At 43.5% G+C, this 17937-nt stretch overlaps 1 protein-coding gene across 4 annotated transcripts in view; it reads right to left on the bottom strand.

The window, feature by feature from the left end:
- RALGAPA2 (Ral GTPase activating protein catalytic subunit alpha 2) overlaps nucleotides 1-17937 on the bottom strand; it is a 267919-nt gene that overhangs the window by 235621 nt on the left and 14361 nt on the right. For all 4 annotated transcript variants that reach the window (XM_040981780.1, XM_040981778.1, XM_040981777.1 and 1 more), the window contains exons 2-3: nucleotides 10966-11076; nucleotides 4081-4133 (exon numbers count right to left, since the gene is read on the bottom strand). In XM_040981780.1, the coding sequence (XP_040837714.1) occupies nucleotides 4081-4133; nucleotides 10966-11076 (164 nt within the window). The remainder of the gene's footprint in view (nucleotides 1-4080; nucleotides 4134-10965; nucleotides 11077-17937) is intronic.

Genomic DNA, 17937 nt, shown 5'->3' with positions numbered 1-17937 from the left:
AATATCAAGATTTCTAAATAGTAAGAACAATGGCAATGAGATGAGAAAATGGGTTCTAGAGGTAGACTATAGGTTAAATGTCCATTCTGTCATCCACCAAATGTGTGGGCTTGGACACAAAGCCCCAAATCTTTCATCAATAAGAGCTAGGATGACAACACCTACTTCAGAAGAAAAAAGTCAAACAGGATGGCCTATGTAAGACATTCACATTCTGATCAAGATGACAATGAAAATTCATGTTACATGTACTTAAAACAGAAAGCAATGACAGACGAAATAAGAGAAGCAAAAATAGAATTGCAACTACAATAAAAAATAAGATATGGGACCGGCATTTAGTATAGTGGTTCAGATGGCATGTGAGACACCTGCTTTCACTATCTCAGTATCCAGATTTAAATCCTGGCCACACTCCGATTCCAGTTTCTTATTACTACATATCCTAAAAATCAATGGGTTCACGTGATCCTGGCTTCCCACATGGGAGACACAGATAGAGTTCTGTTATGGGCATTTGGGGAGGGAATACACAGACAGATGATATCCATTTATTCATTCTTTCATCTCTCTCCTCCCACCTCTCCTTCTCACCCCCATCTATCAATCCATCCATCCCTCTCTCCCCGTCTGCATTTCAAATTACTTAAGATTATGTTTTAAAAAGTAACAGTATCCCCATAAACCAGCAACAGAGATCCTAGGGCACCTATTATCTGATGCCACAGCCAAGGTGCTGAGATCAATTTCCAAAGGGTTCAAGTGCCGCCGCAGAGATAAAGCAGACACAAAGGTCTGCTCAGGGGCTGCAGCGAGGACCTGGGCATGGACTGGGCTGCAGCCTCACATACAGACTGCTTGCTTCACACTCTAGTGTCTCCAGAAACTCACCTCGATCTATGACTCTGCTTTCTTCTAGTGCATTCCTTATTTATAGGATATACCTCTCCAGGATCCCTTTTGTGATTTAGTCCATCTTAATTATTCCACCTCTTCTGAAGGAAGCCTTTCGCAATTATTCACACTGATAAGTACTCACCTTCAAATCCTCATAAAGCATCTCTTTATAGGGCACAGCAATGAACTCACTCAGGACCCAAAACAAAACACTGAAATTACAACCTATCTTCTAAAGTCAGAGGCAGAGCGAGAACACAGCATAAACAAAAGTGATGCAAGTTCATTATTCATTCATATTTACTACGCAAAATGAAATTTTCATGAAGCCTTGGATAATACATAGTTGTTTCATTATGTAAAAGACTAACTCCCTGTAAATGGCAGTGCATCAGGAATAGCACTCCTCCAGTCTAGAATTTCTAGGCATGAAGGGAAGGTATCAAAACTTCCTCTGTGGAAGGTCTAGGAGTAGGACCTCCGAGCGGCTTTCCTACTCCAGGACAATGAACCCTGAGATGAACAACAGCAAGTATAATTGTTAAAACGTGGTAGGCTCTCAAGCAATTACTCAGAATGTAAAAAATATTAGGGGAAGAGGTAGGAATGAAGCAGAAAGGAGGTTAAAAGTGAGCCAAAATCTGGTCTGTGGGCAACAGCAGGCAGTAGGGAATAAATGCCAATACCAGCCCTGAGACTGCAAGTGTCAGCCCTTCCCAATCTACAGTCACCCCCTGCACACTAAGTCAGACTGAACCTGGAAGTGCATTAATAAACCAGATCCACAAAACAGTGATAGTCATCCAAGCAAGACAATTCCCAGACTCCTAGAAAAAAGCAAAGATAAGCCTTCTAAAGGAAACCAGTATTAAGTGTGTGTTCAAATAATACAGATTTTAAAATTCCAGCACAGATAGAAATTACAGCTCCTTGAGATCCACAGCACAGTGGGGTGACTACAGATCACAGGGGCACAGTAAACACTTCAACAAGAACTGGAGGAGAGCAGCTGGGGCTGAAAACATGGGGAACAGGCGTGAGCTGCAGATGCTAACTGCCTGCTGTGTTCTACTTATTCTGTACACTTGGGTTGCAATGCTGCACTGTGCATCCTAAAGACAGGCGGAAAGGAGGCACGCAGTGAAACAGTTAAAATGCCACTTGGGACTTCCCCATCCCATGTCAGACAAAATACCTGTGTTCAAGTTTCCACTTCAGGACAGATTCCAGCTTTTTGCTAACGTGTGCCCTGGGAGGCATCAGAGAATGGCTCAAGTACTTGGCTCCCTGACACACACACAGGAGTCCTAGCATGAGTTTCTGGCTCCTGGCTTCAGGCTGGTCCATTCCAGGCTGTAACCGGCACATGGGAAATAAATCAACAGTAAATCTCTCTTTTTCAAATAAAATTAATTAATTTGAAAAAAGATGCAAAATAATGTTAAGCCAATGCTTACAGCGCTGGCATCCCAAATGTGGGAATGCCAGTTTGATCTTGGTCACCCAAGTTCCAATTCTGTTCATTGCTAACCAGCCTGGGAAAACAGCAGATGAGACCCCATTGTGGTGCAAGACCAAGATGAAGTTCTCAACTTCTTTTCCAGCATGGCTGGCCATGGCTGCCATGGGGATTGAGGGAGTCACCACAAGGTAGAAGATCTCTCTTCATCTCTCCTTCCTTCTCTTAGCTTCTATGTTTTTTGATTAAATAAATCATTAAAAGCTCTTTTTAAATAAAATGAAGAAAAGAGTGAAGTTTTTTCCTGGGAGCGGGGAGGGGGAAACAAGATCAAGGGTAACAAAAGATGCGTGAGAAGAAATCACAGAGAGAGAGAGCTGAGATTGTCAACAGATCCTGATAACCCAAGACTGTGAACAACAGGAATGGCAAGGAAACAAATGGTAAATAGTCAATAACCCACGTTGAAAAATGAACAGGCATTAAGAGATTATCAAAAGCAACCAGCCACAAATGAAAAACAATCCAGAAACTGATAAAATAGGAAAAGGAGAAAGTTGTGGATGTTCCTGCTTCATATACCAAGATCATATGCTAATCACAAATAACACATTTTTTTAAATTGCATTAGGATATGTACATTCTACATCGGAGTGCCAGCATAGCATCTCACCTCTGCTCCTGGCCCAGTTCATGTGAATGTACACCCTAGGGGGCAGTGACAGCTCAAGCACCTGGGGCCCTGTCACTCATATGGAAGACCCAGATTGAATTCCCAACTCCTGGCTTCAGACTGACGCAGCAGGGACAGCAGGGCTGAGGGGACCAAGAGATGTGATTTCTCTCTTGGTCCATCAATCCAATCTGTCTCCATCACTCTCTCTGTCTTAACTGTAACTCTACCTCACAAGTATGCATATACACACACATACATATATGGACATAGACATACATGTATGTGAATATATATAATTTTTTTAAATATACAAAGAATGGGAAATTTAAGCCAACCTACTTCAGGTGTGAAGACAAAAGCATCAATCCAAAACTACTACAAACTAAAATACCAGTCCATCTACAAATCTAGAGCTGTAATTCATTCAATTAATACTCAGAAAAGATCATCATACGATCCTCTCCATCAATGCAGCAAACATTGGAAACTTCATCTGTGACTCTTCTGTGAATCTTACCAATTGGCGACAACAGCACCCTGATTTAATGTAAATACTGCTCAAAAGTTTCCCAACCTCTATCCACAGGAGACATGGAATGACCACCTTCCTTCTACTCATCAGCGGACTACAGGCTAAATTAGAGAAACAGCGTAACTAGTCAACCTGTCCACTCATAATTCATAAACAATCTGACATTTGACCAAGAAAGCAACAATAAAGTATAGGAGTTAAATAAATCATTGTATTCACTTAATCCAGTCGGAATTGGTAAATTTAAAAATGTGTGCGAATCTTAGAAACAACGTATAAAAACAAAATGTGAAATATAAAAAGCAAGACACAGACAACTCTGTTCCACTCAAAATCCAGCAGAACCACACATCCAATTATCTAAGGATACAAATGCAAGCGGCACAATTTTTTTAAGAGAGAAGAAAGAGAGAGGGAGAGAGGGGGAGTGAAGAGGGAGAGAGCCCAATTGAAGACCTAAAATACTTTTCCTCCAATAATGATCCTAAAAAGCTAAAATAATTGACCATAACTTACTTCAAAAAGAAAGAGGATGGAGTCCAGCTCCTCCCTTTGGGATTTATTATTCCCTGGAAGATAAGAACACACATACAGATATTACAACAATGTTTTAATTTTAGGATATTAGAAATTATCTTCAAGAGCATCTTGAAACATTTAGCCTCAACATAAGTAGATTTATTCAAAAAGTACTTGGAGCCATATAGAGCACACAGTGGGAACACAAAGGGAGATCACGGACTGCCCAGGGATGAATCTGCAGAGCTGCTCCTCGCTAGCTGTTTAAAAGACAGCTGGTCATGTTTCAAAGTTATTAGCAATCCATGGCAGGGAATCTATTCACTTTCCAACAAGTTACTTACAACCTCAAATCGTGGCAGAATGTACAGCAAAAACAGAGTTCTGGCTTGGCAATACATGCAGGTAAAGAAGCAGCAGTAAAAAGTAGTGCGTCTCTGGGAAATGGCACAGTTCCTTTTCACAACAGCGACAATTTAAAAAAAGAAACCTGTAACATCTGTGGCAGCAGTTAACATTTATTGTGCACTCCACATACCAGGAAGGGTGCTAAAGGTTTAGTTTACATCATCTAACTCGACAGTCAGTACAAGTTTTTATAAAGGGCTAGAGCAGATATTTCAGGCTTTTTCGGGTCCCTCTTGGCATCCATAGCAATCACGGACAATATATTAGTGAATGGGTACGGCTGTAGTCAATAAAATGCCACTGGGGCTGACACTGCGACAAAGAAGTGAAACTGCCACATGGGATGCCCACATCCCATAGCAGACCATCAGTTTGAGTTCCAGCTGCTTTGCTTCATACGCAGGTCCCTGCAAACGCACCTGAAGGCACTGTATGATGGTCCAAAGTGCTTGGGCCCCTGCCACCCATGTGAGAGATCTAGATGGGGTTTCTGGCCCACAGTGTGGAACTAGTGTAATCCTGGCTGTTGTGGCCATTTGAGGCATAATACAAGAAGGAAGACATTTCTTCTCCCCCTCCCCATCCCTACTCCACCCCTGCTGCTCCTCTGTTGCTCTACCTTCCAAATAAATACATATATGAGAGCTAAATGGGATGTGAAACAGATGGAACAAGTCTGCGGTACATACTGGCATGCATGGGAACCAGGGTAGGGGGCAGAACCGGTGGAGGTTATGGGGAGTCACCCCAACTAGGCTACAGCTGCCACTGGCTTGTATGAGGGCCGAGGATGAAGTGGGCAGGATCAGGCTGGACTACAGCCCCCAGCGGTTCGCATGGAAGACAGGGGTGGAAACAGAACTGACCCAGCAATTGCAATGACGAGCATCTGCATAAGCTGATTGGGGAGATGGACAGTGCCAGACCCTGTTCTGGCAAACTCACACAAGAAACACCTCAGACGAAGTCTGGAATCACCTCAGACGAAGTTTCTTTGGAAATACCTCCAACTGAACTGCTGATCTTAGAACCCCAACCATGAAGAGACTATGTCAGCCAGTGGATTCTGAAGAGATTTCATTGTGCTTGGAATGGCGAGACTGGCAACAATTCAGACCTGCTAAACTATCAGAACTGCTTGAGCAGGACCCTCAGAGAATGCCCCACATTTGGGGATCTGGGATGGGTGGGAGGCTGGGTGGGACTTCTTCCTTTGTTTCTCCCCTGACTCCAGATACAGGGGGGAAAAGAGATGATGTTAGTGTAGAAACAATGGTATTACCCACTTTCCTATAGTACCCTAATCAACTAAATAAGATAATTAAAAAAAAAAAAAAACCCTAGGTCTAAATACATAAGGCATAGCAGGTTAAGCTGCCAGTAGCTATGCTGCAGCACCTGTTTTTGAGTCCCAGCTGCTCTGTTCCACGTGCCTGGGAAAGCAGCAGAAGATGGTGCAAATGTTTGGGTCCCTGCTACCCACACAGAAGATATGGATGAAGTTACTAGCCCCTTGTTTCAGCCTGAACCAGTGTCAGGCATTGCAGCCTTTGGCGAGGGAACAAATGGATGAAAGATCTCATGTTTTCTATGTCTCCCATTCTCTTTCCTCCCCACTCTCCCATCACTTTGCCTTTCAAGTAAAAAGTAAAGAAATAAATCTTTAAAAGGAATAAACAAAACCTTATTTATAAAGTCAGGCAGTGTGGGCTGTTTCAGGCTCCTGATCTAAGTGAGTTGTCACAGTTCTGTGAATAGATTCACTCATTCATTGAAAAGTACTGAAGAATGTCTACAAAACAGATAATAATCAACAATCCCTGCCCCAAGGAAATTTATATTCTAGCAGAAGGAAGAATTCCACAGTTATGCAACAAATAACAACAGTGAAGGCAGATGGAGAAGACAAAAAAAAAAAAAGGGTGTGCATAGTTTTGACAAGGAATTAGGGAACACCTTGCTGATAAGCTAACATCTGAACAAAGATCTGAAAGAGGTAAGAAAGCAAGTCATACGAATATTTGGGGGAGGCCCAGTCCAGAAGAGGAAGTGGGCAGTGCAAAGTCCTGTGACATTACAGGAAACACCCAAAGCCTTTAAAGCTGGCATGGTGGGGAGGGAGGGGAGATAATAGCAGCTAAGGTTGAAAAGTAGGTGGGAAAAGAAAGCAACCATTGTTAATAACCCTAGGAATGAAACGCCATGGAAGAGACAAAAGCAAGAGAGTCAAGATTTGGCCCAGATGTTTAAAGCAAGGCTCCAGCTGCTCTTGGGGGAAGAGAGTACGGGCAGATGACTTCCAGGACTACTACGATAAGGCAGGGTTAGCGTGGTAGACAAAGAGAAAGGTTGTTGGATGTATTTTGAAGAGAGACAGCCAGGACCGCCAAGGAGTTGGCCTGAATATGTCTGGAAGCCTGAAGTTATCCCAGGGTTATCTCCTATTCCTAAGAAGTGTTTTCCTTTATTCCTTTATTGGGATATATTTTTTCCCTAAATTCCAATCAGATGGACTATCTTAAAAGTAAGCAGCTTTTTAAAAGTTCGCTTGGTTTTCATAGGTTTTTTTCATCATGATTACTATCATCTTGTACGATTTATTTATTTATTTATTTACTTATTTGAAAGGCAGAGTGACAGAGACAGAGGGAGAGATACAGAGAAGAATCTTCCATTTGTTGGTTTACTCCTGCCTGCACCACACAGAAGCCAAGAGCCAGTAATGCCACCTGAGTCTTCCAGGTGTATGGTAGGGGCCCTGATGAGCTAGCATTCTGACATGGGATGCTGATGCTGCAGGTGCTGGTATTCCCACTATACCACAAAGCAGAATAATAGAAGGGACAAAGGAAGTGAGCTCCCATCCACTGGTCAGTCTACAAGGCTGGTCCATGCCAAAGACAAGATTCATCTTAATTCTTCGTAGTGAAGTGATCAGTTCTTCACCCTCCCACTAAAACACATCTATTTTCTATCCTTTGAATCCGAGATGGCATGCAACTTACCACGGCCGTGTGACATTAGCAAATGTAATGCCAGCACAAGCTTGAAAGCCTTACACACTAGCTGAGCCTGGGACTTGAGGACCACTAGGTGAAGAACAGCTAAGTGGAGAATGAGGCCACTTGGAAGAGAAGGAATAGGTAATGTGGTCAACAGCATAACAACCACAAGACAGGTGAATGAGGGCCTCTACCACCAGCTGACCTCAGGGGCTTGAGCCAGTCTAAAGCAGGGCTGCCTGCAGATCCAGGAAATCCTAAATTAAATGGGTGTTTTAAGGCATTCAGTTTTGAGGTATTTTGTTAGGCAGCACAAATCTACTGATACACAGCCTTGAGTAGCCTCATTTTTTTTTATAAAGTACTGACAGAGGCAGAAAGAAGAGGGAAAAGAGATAAGAAAAGAGAGTTTCCTTTTAAGATATGGAGTTCGTTTTTTCTTTACTATTCTGACTGCACATGGTATCACATTTCCTCCTCCCCATACCTGTGAAAACAAAGGGCCCTGCTGCAATGCTAGGATGTAGGAAAAATCTTACCAATGTCATAAAAAGAAAGAAGTTAAGTTCAAGATTTATTCCATATCATAAGGCACAGGGAGACATAGAACAATTCATTAAGAAAAACAACGCATTAGCATAGCACCCTGGGCATGTACCCATGCATGGCTTGGTGGCCTACTAGAGCCTGGAGCATTCAGTGCAACTGAGCCATCTGCCCTCCGTCACAGCTCTCCAGAGTGCCTCACCCAGAATGCCTGCCCTTCCTGCTTGACATATGCCTCTCTTTATAGGAGCAATCAGGACAATGAACAGGAAGTCCTACTGTTTTTTTTTTTTTGTCTGCCTTAAAAGGTCTTATCTACACTCCTCTTATCTCTCTCCTTACCTAAGGTCATCTTGCATACTCTCCTCCATATCTCTTTTTACTTGACCTTGCCTAAATCCAACACCAGCACCTGTACCATCAGTCGTGGTCATCTTTGGCTCGCCCTCTGCTTGGTCACCCAACAGGCAGGTTCATCCCCCTAAAACCTTCCCATGGCCAGCTTGAGATAGGACCCCTGTCTTCAGTTGGAATTTTCTAAAAGGATACACTCACTGGTGGCTTCCATTGGCCCGCTGTCTGGCTTATCTAGAACTTCTTTCTCAGCAGTTACTGATGACATCTTAATCAGCTCTCTCTTCCTGGTCCGGTTGTTCCTTGCCTTCCTGTATCATCACCACTAATCTCCATGAGGTGAACACTCTATTCCCTGAGTTTCCATGAAAAACCACCTCCCTGGCACCTCTCCTCCTTCTACTACTACATTTCAACACTCTTTCTCTGGCCCATAAAAGAAAGATTTAGCTTGAAGTTATGATCATCAATTTCTTTTTCTGCATATACTTTCTGTGACTGGTGCTGTCCCATTCGGGAGTGTCTGGTGTAGAATACCATGCTACTTATGATCCAGCTCCTTGCTAATGCAACCAGCAGACAGCACATAATGGCACAAATATTTGGCTCCTAGTCACCCACATGGGAGACCAGAGTGGAGTTCTTGGCTCCTGGCTTCAATCTGGCCTTGCCCATGCTATACTCTGCTGGTTTGGAAAGCGAACCAGCAGATGAAATATATCTCACTGTATGCACTTTCTCTCTCTATCTTACTGTCACTCTGCCTTTAAAATGAATACATGCCCGTGCCCGTGTGTGTGTGCGTGTGTGTGTATTTAGGCCTCTCCTTTGGCAATAGTGTGATTTTACCTCTCTTCTTCCAAGCTCCTGTCCCTCTTTTTTTTACTGTTCAGCCAATACCTGTCCCAGTGTATACCACAGGTATCCTCGCACCTCCCAATCCTGGCTGTCCTCCAGAATTCCCATTGCTGTAATGGTATCTTCAAACCAGGCTCAACACCCTAGAAGCATCTGAGACTTCTTCCTTTCCCTTAAATTCAACTCTCATAGACAGTGCACCCATTGAGACCTTAACTACCTACTCCCTGTATTAGGCATTACCAGCTCTCTCCTGGACAAACAGCTCTCACTAGGATGGCAGCTCAGTTCTTCTGACTGGTCTTCCTGTGACCTAGTCCACTTACCATTTTATGGAATATGTGTCTTAGCAGCCAATGCTATCAAGAGCTCCCATTGAAAGAACAATATTCAAACTCCTTAGACTAGAATCCAAACACTTGAGGCATGCAAAATCTTTTTTTTGTTGTTTTGTTTTGTTTTGCAAATCTCTTTCACTTTCCTTATATTGTAAGAAAAAAAACTGCATTTCCCACTTGCGCCCTAAGAACAGTTTCTCTGACTTGGGTTAGGTTCCACCTTCCATCTGCAGTGCTCTTCTCTGCCACTTGAGCTCATACATCTCTCCCAGTGTCTCTCCCCAGAGCCAGCTCTTCTCCATAATTACATATGCTTATATGCATATGCATAATTACACCTGCAGCTTATTCTCCAGCCATTCCACAAACCTGACCTTCTCCCTGTGAATTATGTTCAGTATGAGTTATTTCTGGATTCTTCCTGGAAACAGCACAATGCCTTGCACAGTTACCACTTACATGCTGAATGAATGAATAGATGCAGGATTAAGCAGAAGTCAAACCAGTGTCAGAGGCCCTATTCTGGACATGAAAGCTCCTTGCCCAAGGAGTAAGACACCCTCCTCTACAGATGTGCAACACAGATGGCTGGTCATGCAGATGGCGTTTCAACATCTGTCTGATGGTCTAGAATCAGTTTTCGCTTTTTTTTTTTAATGGGAACAGCATGAATTAGAACAATGGATCTTAAACATGAGTGCACATCTGTATCCTCCTGAGGGCTTATTAAGGGCCAGATAGCTCAGTTTCAGCCATTTGACAATCAGAAAGTTCCCCATGGCGGGGAAAGATTTTTTTTTAAGGTAAATTTATTTTGTTGCAAATTTTTTCTTAAATCCATGTATAGCTTTTCCATAACATGCTTTCTATGAGCATTATGTGCACAGATTTCAAAATTTTGGGGACCAAAATAAACTTATCTTCAGATTCTGTTTTCCCACAAACTCTCTGAAGTCCTCTCATATATAAACACATGCATTACCAATACACATGAAAGCAGACACAGGGTATCTTTCATAGTGGTAGCCAGCGTAGAGCAAGTCTGAGATCTGGACAATGCCGTTTTCACTTTAAACCCTTCAGTGCAGTAGGGATCTTTTCAGAGTGTGAACATGTATTACTTTTCTTCCTTTCCAAAGTAGCTCACACCTTCTGCAGGTTCCTTTCATCTTCTCTGCAGCCACCTCTCACTCATAATTAACAGCAATATAAGAGGAAGTGCAAGGGGAACACAGATGGCAACCAGTCTGCTGTAACTGTACAGCTTTGCTTAAAAACTTGACAAGATGGAAAGCTTAACATGTAGAATATGTGGCTCATGATGACCTCCATGCATAGAATTTCCTGAATATTAAAACATTTGTAGAAATGCTTACCTTTTAATTTCAAACTATTTTCCAGTGTTACAAAATTCTCATAGAAGATGAAATATATCTGAGAATAGTTGGTCTCAAAAAATTGCTTCAGGTCGCTTGCATCCACGTTATCTGAAAAGAAAAAGTTTCCATTTATACCAACACATTCTCACTATTATCAGAAATTTGAAAGTTTTTTTTTTCAGAAATAAATGGTGATAGACCTAGTTTTATTCACTAATAAAGCAAAACTAGTATTCCTGTTTGTCAATTCTGTATTTCAAATAATTCTGAATTATACCTGGGTCTTGTACCAGTGCAGGAGCTTATAAGGCCAGTTCAAGGTCAGAGCATGCCAGACCAGCTAGGACAGAGGGATAGGGATGGAGGGGTTCCTAGAGAAGTCATCTCCTCATACAGGCTGTGAGGAGGAACGGGTTTGTTTCCCTGGGACTCTGCCAGTGAAGGTCCTACATGACACTTCTCCCTCTGCCCACCACACCAACCAAATTCCCTGGCATGACAAGAGAAAGCAGCTCAGGTGGACCCGCATGCCTCCCCCCAACCACATGCCCATGCCCTGCTCCCTGTGGGCCCCCAGGTGCCATCTTTCAACCTCCAAGTGACCAGTCCGCACATTTGTTTGGATGTTAGGGGACCTGCTATGTCTCCTAGAATTGTCCCTGGTATACCAGAGTAGATGAGCAGGTGGTGCAGGGAACTTGGGCCAGAGAAAATCCCTGTTAGGACTGAGTAGCTACACAGCCATTTCTTCCAAAGGGCCCTAGCAACCCAGTTAAAACCTCACAACTCCATTGACCACGGTCATGATCCTCTGTCAACACACCTTTATACATTTGCCTCAGCAACAGAAGTTGTTTGTATTACAGAGTTCTAAGGAGTTCATGTTCTGAGAAAACGCACTAGTAATCTTCTTTAACATTCTACAAGAATTACTCAAGAAACAATATGCATTGCTATTCAACTCGTAAGAAAAACGGCATCAGTTGTTTTTTGGTCTCAATACATACATATTAACATACCTATTACTGTGGTCAAAATGTATAAAATTATGCATAATACAGTTGGATTTAAAGAGTTCTTTTCCTCCAGGAATGAGACACGGGCTTCCTAGAACAAGTCTCCTTGGCTCACTGAAATAATACACAGTCATGGACTGCCAATTCACTCCACCAGAATAAAACTAAGCATAGGGCAGTGGAAATTCCTACTAATCAATGAATTTACCTGGTGAAACCAGTAGAAATGAAACAGTATTAACAACCACAAGAGAAGTATCCTACTTAGGAGCCAGACAGTCTTGATGAGGAATTATTAAGCATCTTATGCAGAATCTGCAGGTTTAAAAGAAAGGTTTTGTACATTCTGACTCTGATACAAACTACTGGCCTACCTACCACTAACTGTCCCCTCTGCCAGAAGCCCACTTCACCCAGGACTCCTACGCAACCTGTCCCCAGGCTGGGGACATCCTATGCTTTGTGCCACATGCTCCCCTACCACAGAACGTATCCTACTTGACTTACTTGCTAGTGGTATGCTGATTTTCTCTGATTTAATTCTGACTGAGAAATCTGTCATCTCTATTTGATACACAAGAATACTTCAAAACGCATAATTTTTTTCTAGATATGCATTGTCCATGAACCTTTTAAAGGAACCCTCAATACTTTCGTGAATGAACCAAATCAAAGAAAGTTCCAATCGGCAATTCTAAAATAAAGACAATGTGTAAATCATCAGATCATACTGCACACAGGAATGACCTAACTCTCAAATCCTAGGGTCTATCAGAAGAACTTCACCTCTCTGCTGCAGTCTCCTGTCAGCAGTAACTCCATGATCCACATAGCCTGCGGCCAGATTTCAACTAAAAGCTCTAAGGGGTCCAAAAGGCCTATCTCAGAGAAAACATGGCCAAAGGGCAGCACTTCCTCACTTTCAGAACCTGTTCTTCTTAGGTTGCCTTGCCTCAGCCGACAGCACCACCATCCACTACACTGCTTTGCTGCCTCTGTCCAGCGTATTGCATGGTACATCAGTGCACAGGACACAGTAGTGCAGCCCTAGGCTGCCTTTGGTCTCCCCATTCCAGCTGGTATACCACACCATGGATCCTCCCCAGGGTCTCACCCACTGCCTGGGCTTTTGGCAATTACTCTCCCCATTTTACAGTGCAGCCAAGATGACAACTTCATAATGCCAATGAGAGATTTCTGCTCTACTCAAAGACCCCTGCAGCCTGCAGTAGGACTTAAGTTCAAACTCCAGCATGGCCCAGGACCTGTGTGATGCTCTGCCTTTGACACCTTGGCTGCACTCCACTCTAGACTTCACATCCAACTTGCTATCTAGTCACTGTGGTTTCCTTCCACTCTCCAAATTTCCTCAAAATGTGTCTGACTTGGCCTGGCTCAGGAGGACTGCCTTTCCTTCTCCCTGACTTTCAGATAACTGGTTCCATCCAGCCTGAGATCCAGGATCCCACTTTACATAATCAAACAAATGTCTACACCTTCCTCTTCTGTCTTGGCCTTCTCTCTTGGCAGGCCCTGCAGCACACAGAGGAAACCAGGAAGTGACAGGTCCCTCCCATGGAGGATGTGGCTGCACTGACACAGCAAGGGGGTAAAGAAAGGTGACTGAATGTTCTCTCCCTTGTTCCCACCGAGATACTCAAACACCAATAACCTAAACAGAAAGGGGCCTCATCAACTAGAGAAGTCCACAGGTACACTGGGATGCTCTCCAGTGATGCAAAAGGCCCGGCTGCCAGCCATCTCCTTCTCCAGCTGGCCAGAAGCCTTCCTCCACAGGCCTACCTGCTGCAGCTAAGCTTCAATTACTCAGTCACAAGACAAGTGGATACACAGTAAAGCCAGGACCTTGACAGCTGTAACACAGCCAGTCTAGTTACACCTGTGGAGTGTGTCTCACTGGGCTGCAGCCCTCTGCCATCAACTGCCCTCCACCAGACTTGAGAGTTGAAATCATTCCATTCACTCACTTCTTTACTGCCTGGCATTCCATTAAGAATGCAAGGTGTATGAGAACAAAAATCTTCTCTGTTCAGGTTTCCATCCTGGCTCTAAGGGCTTGGTAAATAAAAAAAATTCAGTACATATCCAGGTACTTCAAAAAGTTCATGTAAAGATGACACAGAAGATAAAAATGCTTTTGGTGCAAAAATGTCTGAAATGCATATAAAGGTTTTTCATAGCACTGCCCTTGAATGTTTTGAGATCCCATTTGTTAGCTTAATAGAGTATCAAATATTTTATATCACTGATTCAAAATCTAGAATCATTCCTGGATTTATCTTTTTTAAAGGATCAATGGAAAAAGTATTTATAGAGTAAGCATAGCTCCTGAAGAGGGCAGCCAAAGGCACTGGAATTTGGCATCCTCTAGGAAGGAACACAAGGTATCACACGCCTGATTTTTTGTAAGACTAACTGCAAGAGTATAACATCTGTCAGGAAGGCTTTACTAGGGAAAAAAAATTATAACTAAACATCCTTTTGACAGACACTCCTGACCCTTTCATTCTAACACTTACTGAGCCACCAAACTCATGCCAGCAAATGCTATGCCAACTTCTGGGAAATTCAAAGAGAAAGATCCAGGGCCTTCCAGCCCACAAAGGTAAAAAAAAAAATCAACAGAAAGTGTGCCGTGTGAAGGTTGGTGCTTCCATGAAGGCAGGGAATGGGCCATGTTCCATGGGGACGTGGGAAACAGTAAAACTGCCATTCACGTATGCCACACTGTATGCCTTGAAAGGCATGTCCAGGAGCTTATCTGAATTATACCACTATCCCATCAAGTACACAGGCAAGTATAGTCAAGGAAAAGAGACTGCACAGCCAGGAACACAGATGGCCTGCCCAGGTCTTCCAATTGCAAAGTAGGGCTAGACAGAAGCAAACAGGGATAAATCAAAGCTAGAGACCAAGCTTCAGTAAGAAACAGGAGGAGAGGGAGTGACACTGAAGTAGCAGCTCCGGGCACCCTCCAGCAGCCCCCAGGAAGAGTGGGTGCAGGAGGTAAGACAAGCTCACGACTGAGCCCAGGCTGGAAAGCAATGGGCACAGACACCAGCCGGTCACTCTATAAACACCCAACTCAGCAAAAGGCACAGTTAGCCACTGGGAGGCAAACAGCAGCCAACAGCCTTGCAAAGCTAGGGATCACCTTGGAATTTCTAAAGACTTCTTTATTCATTCTTTTTCACTACCAATTAAAACTTTCTATTATTTTCCTAGTATTTCCCAAAGACAATTTTTTAAAGATTTCTTCATTTTTATTTGGAAAGGCAGGTTTTTACAGAGAGAAGGAGAAAAAGAGGAAAAGATCTTCCACCCAGTGGTTCACTCCCAAAATGGCAACAATGGCCCGAATACTGCCAATCCAAAGTCAGGAGCAAGGAGCTTCCTCCGGTTTCCCAAAAGGGTGCAGGGTACCAAGGACTTGAACCATCCTCTACTGCTTTCTCAGGCCACAAGCAGGGAGCTGGATGGGAAATGGAGCAGCCAGAATACAAACTGGCCACCATATGGGATGCTGGGGCTTGAACATGGAGGATTAGCCTATTCAGCCACAGTGCCAGACCTGACAATCTTCTATCTTCCACACCAAAACGTCCTCTCCCACCTCTTTGCCCAGCTAAATCTCTTGTTGACAATTATTCCTTCACATTTAGCTGAAAGGCAACAGCAACAATTGAGAAAAAAAAGTCTTTAGGGGCCTGGGAAAGCCATAGAGGATAGCGCAAACCCTTGGGAAAAAGCTCCTTGCTCCTGGCTTTGGACTGGTTCAACTCCAGCCATCAGGGCCACTTGGGGAGTGAACCAGCGATGGGAGATCTTTCTCTCTGGCTCTTCTCTCTGTAAAATCTGTCTTTCCAGTAAAAATAAATATATATTTTAAAAAATCCTTTAGGACAGACTATGTTCAAATGCAGAAGCTGCAGAACCTGTGGCAAGTTATTTATATATTCTGACTCTCAATGAGTGGAACAGACAAAGGTTCCCAAGGGAATACTGCGATATTATAATAAGCATATGTGAAGTGCTTACAAGAGTGTCAGCTGGTATTAAATAAGTGTTAGTTGTTTCATAATTCATCAAGCATCATTTAACAGAGATAAGTTCTAAGCACTGGTTGTTAGGCAATATCAAAGGATGTACCTGCGCAAACCTGGGTAGTGCAGTCTACTGCCATGTAGGCTAAGTGACATATACAGTATTATAGACATGATCCATCACTGACCAAAACATTGCTCCATGGCACATGATTAGACCTAGCTCCTAACAAACACCATTTTACCAGGTAGGAGTAACCCAAAAGTCATGTACCTATGAGGCCATAAAATTCAATGACTCAGAAACTGGCATGTTTTATGAACCCAACCTTTATTAAATAATACATAATCCCCAATGTCAGTAAACACACTATAAGAAAAAGAGAAAGAAAAAAGGAAAGGAAAGAAAAGGAAAGAAAAAAGGAAAGAGGAAAGGGGAAAGGAAAGGAAACATATAGACATGTAACCAATGGAATCATCTGTTCACTCTCACACAGAATTCTTACTGATAGCTCTCTCCTGCTGTTTAATTAATTAGGAAAGTCATAAGACAGCCGCACAGCCATCCATCCACTCCTGCCCCAGAGCCAAGAGCCATCCCAGCCCCGCTGTATCAGGCACACCTGTCACCCATACTCCTTGGATAATGGTAACAGAGGCCAGAGGATCAAGGTTATAGCCTGGTGATAGGGGAAAGTGATAAGGGAATAAGTGAGGCAAACTTGACAACTTACAATGGTCATTCAGAAAGACTGGCTAAGAACAAGCAAAACAATAAGGTGGAATGAACTGTCAAACTTAACCTAGTAAGTGTAGACAAGGATGAAATGCACCATTGCTTACTTACACATTTTACTTTCACATTTTAACAACTGTCCCACACCCTGCCCTTCCACTTGCAGCAGTTAGAAAATGCCGTAAATCCTTTGTCTTCTCCATCCACATCTCTGGAACGCACCCCTCCACACAAATCTGGGCTGATGTTCTGCCTTGCTTTGATCTTTCAGTCTTTAGAAACCTCCACAGGGATGGCTAGGAAAACCCGACATTTGCTGAATCAGGGAAGTGAGGCAATGCCTGGAACAGGGCTGGAACCAAACCCAACAGTCCAAAGCAGAACTGCCCTGGCCAACAGAGACTCAGCTTTGCAGGGGGAGGAAGGAAATGCTTGTTGCTGCAGGTTCAAGTTCTGGGTTTATCACCATTACTGGGGGAACAACACACAACCACTCCACAAGCTGCAAGGAAGGACCAGCAAGCCCATCAAGAGGCAACCCCAAGTAGAACACACTGGTGCCTCCACTGCAGAAGCAAAGGCAGTTTGCAAAAGATTCCAGTAGCCAAGGCTGCCCTCAGATACAACCTCTGTGTCCAAAGTGACCCTTGAGAGTCACAGGGAAGGAAGACAGGGACAGTGGTATTTTCAAGACCTACCCAACGTTGCCAATACAGTGGTAACTGCAGATAAAGGAGCAGAGTCTTCCTGGAAGAAGCAACTCTACATAAGTCTTTCCAGACTCAGCACCTACCCAGATCCTAACACAGGAAGTGCACAGCAGATGACTGTGACTCAACAGCCAGTTAACACCTTTACCATCATGGTTACTGCAAAAGGAAATGTCACCTCTGAAAAAGACCTGTCACATACAGACACAAAATCGTGTGGAAGGAAACACTCATGTACTCACGTAAACTTAACACACCAGATACCATCATGGCCTGAGATGTGAGGCCTGGTCAAGTTGTGGTAAGATATGCCTGGGATAAAAGGATGCGATGGGGCCCGGCACGGGCACAGTGGTTAAAGTCCTCGCCTTGCGCGCCCTGGGATCCCATATGGTTTTCGGTTCTAACCCTGGCGGCCCTGCTTCCCATCCAGCTCCCTGCTT

This window comes from Ochotona curzoniae, unplaced genomic scaffold (genome assembly GCF_017591425.1).
Source record: "Ochotona curzoniae isolate NIBS_2020 unplaced genomic scaffold, NIBS_Ocur_1.0 contig_3520, whole genome shotgun sequence".
Classification (NCBI taxonomy): Eukaryota; Metazoa; Chordata; class Mammalia; order Lagomorpha; family Ochotonidae; genus Ochotona; species Ochotona curzoniae.
The sequence above is the reverse complement of the archived record's forward strand: the minus strand, read 5'-3'. Positions and strand labels throughout refer to the sequence as shown.